We start from the raw sequence: 8,777 nt of genomic DNA, 5'->3' as shown, positions 1-8,777 counted from the left end.
ACATCTCTTACTGAAAATAACTCAATGTTGCATAAAAGAACTCCTGCTGCGGTCATGGACATCTTCTCTCCTACACCACCCGTCCCATCAGCAGGCGAGCACGTTTGGTGCAAAACTTGCACAGTGCCTGTAGATGCTTGCACAGCACGCACGCTGTTGCGTGCATACCCATTTCTCATGAAAGCCAGAGCTGTCATTCTTTAAACAAGTTCCCTTTGCTGCCACTATCCTAGTGCTTCCACAACTACTCGCTCAAAACAGAGCTTATCAAATGTGCTTCAGGCATTTTAGAAGTTCATTTGAAAGGGGAGCAATGAACTAAAATGCAAAACAAAACCATCAAGAACATAAATATTTAGTGCTGCCAAGACCTAATGAGAAATTCTGGTAAATTTCCCCCTTAAAAGAAACCAGACATTAACTTGTAGCTCATAAAAGACACTGTGAACATCACAAGTTTGAATTCTTTTTACTTTTTTCTGGAGCAATATTCTTATTCAAGACCAAACACATGCACATATTCAGCAATGTCAAAGTCAGACTGTAATCTGACTGTGCTGTCCTCATCATACGTGCTCTATATGACTTGACAGTCAGATAAACGCCTCCTTGAACATCAAGACTCTGCAGACAGATGACTCCTTGTACACAGGTTTATTGACGTAGCAAGGAAGGTGAAACTGAAACATACAAATTATAATCAGTTCTGTTTCCTCTTAAACAAACACATTCAACAGAAATCAAATAAATCACTGTTTAACAATGAAATCAGCTGTACTCATTAACTTGTACTTTTAGTTTACATATTTTATATTTTTAACATGCCATGAATTATGTATTTATCTGTTGACTTATTTCAGTGAAGGGGTTAACACATATATCCGCCTTATAAACCCAAATTGGCAATGTTATTTCCCAGTGTGTAAATATATGTTTACAAAATATAATTTTCCCAAAAATAATGAACTAATATGACAAAGAATATATTTAACTTTCAATACATACCTACGATGCTAACAAAAAGCAGAAGACGTTTGCAGATGCAGCTGGATTGACTCGACTAACAACCTCCACTCTGTGCCATGTGCTTGCTTCCTGATTTCCTCACTCTATAGCCTATGCAACTTCCTGTGTCTGAGATCCAGTCCCTCTTAAAGCGACAGTACCATTTTTTCTAACAATGAGATTTAAACATTAATTCTTACGAAAACAAACAAGATTAACATTACATTTGCTCGTAGCAATACACTCCCCGCCTGGCGTGTATACACGTCACTAACAACTTCAACAGTTTGTATGACTAATCCTCTTTCGGAAGGAGAACTACTATCTCTGTAATAGGTCTACGATAGAGTGCAGTCCCTCCTGGTTTTACAATCTTCACTTCAACTTCCCGCACTTTTCCATCTTCACCTGGAAAAGTCTTCGTTATCAGTCCAGTGGGCCATTCGTTCCTTGCCAGGTCGTTATTTCTCAAAAGAACAATACTTCCTTCTGTCACGTTAGGTTGTGTAGACTGCCATTTCCTGCGTGGCTGAAGTGTGGGCAGATACTGCTTTTTCCATCTGTCCCAGAAAGTGTTGGACAAGTGTTGTACCTGGCGCCACTGAGACTTGTAGAGGTCAGACACTCCGAAGTCACCAACAGGAGCTGGAAGGACGTTTACCTTTTGAGTAAGAAGAGTGGCTGGAGTGAGCATGTACAAATCTTCAGGGTCATGTGTAACTGGCACCAGAGGCCTAGCGTTGATGATAGCCGCTACTTCTGCCATAAAGGTCACCAACACTTCATGGGTAAGTTTATCTTTTAGCTGAAGGAACATGGTGTCAAGTATTCTTCTTGCCAGGCCAATCATTCTCTCCCATGTACCACCATGATGGGAAGCATGGGGAGGATTAAAGATCCAGGTTATTCCCTCTTTCAAGAGGTAAGTGTTGATCGCTGAGTTGTCAATGTTTGAGGGTATATTTAACTCCTTGCAGGCTCCGACGAAATTAGTGCCACGGTCTGAACGTATGAGCTTGACTGGCCCTCGCACTGCAAGAAAACGCCTCAATGCATTGATGAAGCTTGATGCGTCAAGTGACTCGATGACCTCGATGTGAACAGCTCTTACACTCATACACGTAAATATTACAGCCCACCTTTTACTGTGTAACAGGCCACCTCTTGCACGACGTGAACAGATGTGCCATGGCCCGAACACATCCAGGCCCACATTTGTGAACGGAGGATCTGTAGTCAAACGATCTGTTGGAAGATTTGCCATCTTCTGGACACTCAAAGGAGCTCTTAGTCGTCTACAGGTGACACACTGGTTGATGATGCTGCTAACCCTTCTTTTACAGCCAATTATCCAAAATCCTGATGTCCGAATAGCTCCTTCCGTGTAATGGCGGCCTTGATGGTGTACTTGTTCATGATGGTGTCTTATTATCAAGGTTGCAACATGGTGTTTCCCAGGGACGATCAATGGATTCTTTTCGACTTGCCCAAGAGTGGAATGGACGAGACGGCCCCCAACTCTGAGAAGTCCATCTTTGTCGATGAATGGGTCCAGTCTGTAGAGAGGGCTGCCTTTAGGAATTCTTTCTGACTTCTGAATGCACTTGATCTCTTCAGCATAGATTTCCTCCTGCACCGTACGCACAATAACGTTTGCAGCTTGGTCGATTTCCTTCACAGTTACCTTTGTCTTACAGCAATGCCAGCCTTTGCAGGATTGGACCTCCCTTTTCGCTGTGCTGAACATCTTTGCTATGTGCAACAGCCGAGCCATGGTCTGAGTGAGAGAGTTCCATGCAGAGAACTTGGTGAAGCGTTCACTACCAATGTTTTTTGAAGACACTGTGGTAGACAGGGTAGACACCCAAGGCCTCACATCTGGGTCTGCAACCGGGTCCACAAGATCAAAGGTGTCATTGTTGATACTTGGTTCTGGACTTACCAGAAATTTTGGGCCACTCAACCAGTTTGTGTTCTTTAGGTGACCTGCCACAACAGAACGTGTAGCATGATCTGCAGGATTTTGGTCTGTTGGGACATAGTGCCACTGGTTTGGAAGGGATGATTTCCGAATGCGGTGTACTCTGTTGCTGACAAAGACGTAGAACCGCCTGTTTTCGTTATAAATGTAGCCCAGGACCACTTTGCTGTCTGAATGGTAGGACATAGTATGGAGCTGGAGATCCATTTCTGTAGAGACTAAATCTGCCAGTTCTACTGCAAGAACTGCTGCACAAAGTTCTAATCTTGGCGTGGTCATTTCAGGACGAGGGGCGAGTTTGGCTTTGCCCATCACAAATCCAACACAACAGTTTCCACGTGCATCAACGACTCTTAGATACGCTACTGCAGCAATAGCCTTGATTGATGCGTCACAGAAGACATGCAGTTCTCTTCTGTAAGCTTCTGAAGGCGATGTTTGTGTGTATAGTCGGGGAACAGAAAACCCAGACAGTTGTGATAAAGATGCTCTCCATGACTCCCAGATCTGCTCCATATCTTTTGGTAATGGTGAGTCCCAATCTCCCTTTTCAGTGGTTAGTTCTCGCAGAATAGCCTTTCCTTGGATAGTTACTGGCGCCACAAATCCAAGAGGATCGTAAAGACTGTTAACAGTGGATAATACACCCCGCCGAGTGTATGGTTTCACATTGTCTGAGACATTGAACACAAAACAGTCTGCTTGGAGGTCCCAGTTGAGTCCAAGACTGCGTTGCAGCGGCAGTGAGTCATCATCTAGATCAAGGTCTTTGAGGCTATTAGCGTGATCAGTGGACGGAAAGGCTTCCATAACTTCTTTTTTGTTTGAGGCTATCTTGTGCAGTCGGAGGTTTGACTTAGCAAGAACCTCTTGAGTCCTTTTCAGGAGACTCACTGCTGTTTCGGTGGAGGGCATGGATTTAAGACCGTCATCCACGTAAAAATCACGTGTGACAAAGTTCTTGACATCAGGCTCAACCTTGGACTCTCGATCTTGGACAGACTGATGGAGACCATGAATAGCCACTGCTGGTGAAGGTCTGTTTCCAAAGACATGTACATTCATACGACAATCCACAACATCTTTAGAAGGGTCATTGTCTTGGAACCACAGGAAACGCAGGAAGTTTCTGTCTTCTTCTCTCACATAGAAGCAGTAGAACATTTGTTCTATATCGACAGTGAAGGCAACTGCTTCCTTTCTAAACCGCAGAAGTACACCCAGCAGAGAGTTGTTCAGGTCTGGTCCAGACAGCAGGACATCATTGAGTGACACACCCTCGTACTGAGCACTCGAGTCAAACACAACTCTAATTTGGCCGGGCTTCTTCGGATGGTACACGCCAAAAATGGGTAAGTACCACTGTTCTTTGTCATCTACTATCGGAGGGGTTACTTCTGCATGGCCTTTTTCGAACATCTTCTCCATGAAGTTGATGAAATGTTCCTTCATTTCTGGCTTCCTTCTGAAGTTGTATTTCAGGGAGATGAGTCGTTTCAATGCCTGAGGCTTATTGTTGGGCAGCCGCTGTCGTGGATGTTTAAAGGGTAAAGGCGCCACCCAACTATTATTTGCATCTTTATGCAGACCTTCATTCATTATTTCCATAAAAAGGGAATCCTGGATTGAAGGAGCCAGCTGGTTGTCCTCCTTTGTCTCTTTAAAGACAACATAACCAAGATGGTCCGCCTCACAGTCTGGTTTAATCTCAGATAAGGGCGAAGGATGTATCGGAATGTGTGTGTTGTCATATTTCTCTTTAACACTGAACACATTGGGGCAAGGTTCAAAGAGCGTTGGGCGTGCTGTCTCCATGGTTTTGGTGTAAAAGGTGTTGATTGATTGTGGCTTGTGGTTACTTCCTAGACATACATTTCCAACAATAACCCACCCTAGGTCGAGTTTTTGAGCATAAGGTAGGTTGTGTGAGCCATTCACCTGCTTGCGCACCTTATGAACTCTAATAAGGTCTCGACCAAGCAGCAACATGATCTGGGCATGGGGGTCGATGTCAGGGATAAGACAAGCCAACGACTCCAAGTGTGGATGGTGAAAGGCCACCTCTGGTGTGGGAATCTCCTCTCTGTTGTTAGGAATATCATTACATTCTATGAGACTTGGTAGTGGGATGCGCACACTTCCATCTAATGATTCCACTTCATAGCCACTAGCTCTTCTCCCAGCTGCCTCCTTAACCCCAGCACATGTTCTCAGTGTATATGGAGCGCTTGGGCTCTGGTCGTTGAAGACATCAAAAAAATATGACCTCACAAGTGATCGATTGCTTTGTTCATCCAGTATGGCATACAGCTTTACAGCCTTGTCTCTGTGGCCAGCTGGGTACACCTTTACAAGGCATATTTTGGAGCAAGAACGATCAGTCCATTCGCTACCACAGACTTCGGTGCATTTTGAGTTTACCTTTGGTTGTTCTGTTGGTTCGTCATCCTCCCCGCCATGCTCATGTAAGGCGTTCACCCCCTTTCTGGGTTCTTGGTGCAGTGCTGTGTGGTGATTTTCGCTCTTACACTCTTCACATTGTAGCTTCATTTTGCAGTTCCTGGCAATGTGTGTGGAGGACGAACAACACCGGTAACAAATGTTATTTTCTTTTAGAAATGTCATACGGTCCTTGATGGGTTTCTCTTTAAATGTGCGACATTTATGCAGAGGGTGAGGTTTCTTGTGTATAGGACACATTTTGTCGTATTCATCCGGTCTTAATCTTTTTTCAGTATACGTGTAGGCTTGAGGAGAGATTTCTGTCTTGTGCACATATACTTCCTTAAACTTGTTCGACCTTGGAGCCGGTCTGCTCATCTGTGTTGCGTCTGTATGAGAGATGAAGTTAAAACATGGGTCACTGGCGATCCTAGCCTCCTGGCATACAAAGTCAACAAAATAAGCAAAGGGAGGGTAGGTGACCCCATTTAGATGTTTGTAGGTTGCACCGACTGTTGCCCACCTCTCCTGTAGGCGAAACGGTAGCTTTTGCACGATTGGGTTGACTCCTCTAGCTGTGTCGAGGAAAGACAGACCAGGTAAGTTGCCCTCAGTTTTGGCAGATGAAAGTTCCATTAGAAGATCGCCCAGTTTGGTTAGCTTATAGGAATCCCTGTTAGGTATTTTTGGGAAGTCTTCAATACGTTTGAACAACGCATTTTCTATAGCTTCAGCTGATCCATAGGTTTCATCAAGTCTGTTCCATATCATATCCAGTCCTGCTTGTGGATAGTTGATGTGTATCGCTCTTATCTGTTCCACATGCTGTGCTGATTCTTTGCCGAGCCACTTCAGCAGAAGATCCATTTCTTCACTCGGTGACAGGTTTAAATCCTGTGTTGCGGACAGAAAGGAACGTTTCCAGGCTCTGTAGTTCTGTGGTTTATCATTAAATTGTAATAAACCTGTTGCCACAAGCTCCCGACGAGCTAAATATCGTACAAAGTCACTCATGTTTGAGCTGTCGTTATTTGTGAGTGCAGGTTGTGGACAGGAAGGTGTCGTATTTGAAGGTCTGCAATATTGGGAATCATGACAGTTACCGTATTGCATCCTAGCATGCTCAAATCTTTCTTTGCGACCAACTGGAGGAGGATCTAGAGCAATGGGTTGTGATTGGGATGCAGTAGTAATGCAGTTTGGAAGAAAGGGTGCAGCATTTACTTTAAGTTGGTCAGACAGAACACAATTAGACATCTGTTCGGTTTTTGTTGGATCAACAAATGGCTGTGAGTTATTTTCCCGTATCCGATTTTGGTTGACAACATATTGCTCTGTGCGTGCTGAAGAGTCCAATGGAATAGAATCTAAGCATAACTTAGAGCTCTGCTTTTCACTTTTTTCACTGTTAATATCAGCTGCAGCTTCGAGGGCTTCTGCTTCAGCAATAGCTGCTGCTGACTCTTCCTCATATTTAAGTTTCTTTAAAGATGCCTCCAATTTTACTTTTTCTAGCTGCAGACTAACTTCTTTTTCAACAAAGGCAAGCCGTGCCTTAGCAGCTTCAGCCTTTGCTCTTGCCTTTGTTGCAGCAGACCCAGTTGCTGAAACACTTGATTGTACTGATGAACATGAAGCTCGTGAACGTGTCTTTAAAGACGCCTCCTCTGCCATGGTGCAGTCTTACCGATCTTGAAGAGTAATTGTTGTCCACTGATGATGTGTGGGGATTTAGTCTTGTTTTCAGCTTACATTGCGTTATCCCGCTGGACTGAGAGCCGTAGTTTCACTGTGCTGTCCTCATCATACGTGCTCTATATGACTTGACAGTCAGATAAACGCCTCCTTGAACATCAAGACTCTGCAGACAGATGACTCCTTGTACACAGGTTTATTGACGTAGCAAGGAAGGTGAAACTGAAACATACAAATTATAATCAGTTCTGTTTCCTCTTAAACAAACACATTCAACAGAAATCAAATAAATCACTGTTTAACAATGAAATCAGCTGTACTCATTAACTTGTACTTTTAGTTTACATATTTTATATTTTTAACATGCCATGAATTATGTATTTATCTGTTGACTTATTTCAGTGAAGGGGTTAACACATATATCCGCCTTATAAACCCAAATTGGCAATGTTATTTCCCAGTGTGTAAATATATGTTTACAAAATATAATTTTCCCAAAAATAATGAACTAATATGACAAAGAATATATTTAACTTTCAATACATACCTACGATGCTAACAAAAAGCAGAAGACGTTTGCAGATGCAGCTGGATTGACTCGACTAACAACCTCCACTCTGTGCCATGTGCTTGCTTCCTGATTTCCTCACTCTATAGCCTATGCAACTTCCTGTGTCTGAGATCCAGTCCCTCTTAAAGCGACAGTACCATTTTTTCTAACAATGAGATTTAAACATTAATTCTTACGAAAACAAACAAGATTAACATTACATTTGCTCGTAGCAATACACTGACACTTTGAGACCCTTGAGCTGCTCATGCCAATTGTTATGTATATCATACTCCCCTGCAGCCGTTTCATTATGCATTGATAGTATGTATTACCTGTCAGATAAGTTCACCAACATACACATTAGGAATAAAATATGAAGGAGTCACACAATGGAAGAGCTCTGGGGGGCACTGTGACACATCTGTTAATGTGGAGTGGGGCCAGCATGGCACAGAAACCTTTCTCACAAACACCTCAGGAGTTATTTGAACTTCTGGACAGGTGCTGTCATACAGACAGAAACAATGATCTACTAGGGCTTTTTCTAAACTTGGCCTTGTTTGAACCTATTATGAGGTCAAGGAAAGATGGGGCTACACAACCGTGCTGCAGAGAATCCGACTGCACACAAGGATGAGCTTACTTGTGGGTGGTTGGGTTTGGGGGGAATTATGCTAAAAGCGGCTTAGAAAATATTTTGTCTTCTTTTGCTTGTTTAACAAAAACATTATTAAAGGTGATCAATTTAGATTTTTCCCCTGCACTTTCTCGTACCTTAGAGCAGTAGCTCCCAACCTTATTTCAAGAAGACCTTGCCTGTGTCCAAGACTAGCCAGGAACCCCAACTCCTACATGCATACACACATTAAAAATGTTTAATAACAAACTTTATATAGACATACATACTTATAACTCTTTTTCACAATTGATCTTGGTAACCTCACAACCTCAGCACAGACTAAATTTTGGGGACCGCCTGGAATTGTGTGGGGACCCCATTGGAGAGTCACAGACCCCTACTCGCAAACCACTACCTATGAAGCCTAAAAACCATATAGGCACTGTTGAGAAAAATAATCCTATCATTTTGTTTGGGCCACC

General features: G+C 43.1%; 1 protein-coding gene across 1 annotated transcript; it reads right to left on the bottom strand.

Moving 5' to 3' along the window:
- Window positions 1-453: 453 nt before the first annotated feature.
- Window positions 454-8,109, bottom strand: LOC129156297 (uncharacterized). Its single transcript, XM_070554517.1, has 3 exons — window positions 7,671-8,109; window positions 1,006-7,345; window positions 454-680 (listed from the first exon to the last, which is right to left on the bottom strand). The coding sequence occupies exon 2, from the start codon at window positions 7,100-7,102 to the stop codon at window positions 1,301-1,303; it is 5,802 nt and encodes a 1,933-aa protein (XP_070410618.1). The 5' UTR covers window positions 7,103-7,345; window positions 7,671-8,109; the 3' UTR covers window positions 454-680; window positions 1,006-1,300.
- Between the last annotated feature and the right edge of the window lie 668 nt (window positions 8,110-8,777).

The sequence above is a fragment of the Nothobranchius furzeri genome, chromosome 9 (genome assembly GCF_043380555.1).
Source record: "Nothobranchius furzeri strain GRZ-AD chromosome 9, NfurGRZ-RIMD1, whole genome shotgun sequence".
Lineage (NCBI taxonomy): Eukaryota > Metazoa > Chordata > Actinopteri > Cyprinodontiformes > Nothobranchiidae > Nothobranchius > Nothobranchius furzeri.
The sequence above is the reverse complement of the archived record's forward strand: the minus strand, read 5'-3'. Positions and strand labels throughout refer to the sequence as shown.

Bases quoted from the DNA above. Each gene is read 5' to 3' on its own strand.
- LOC129156297 (XM_070554517.1), bottom strand. From the start codon at position 7,102: ATGGCAGAGGAGGCGTCTTTAAAGACACGTTCACGAGCTTCATGTTCA.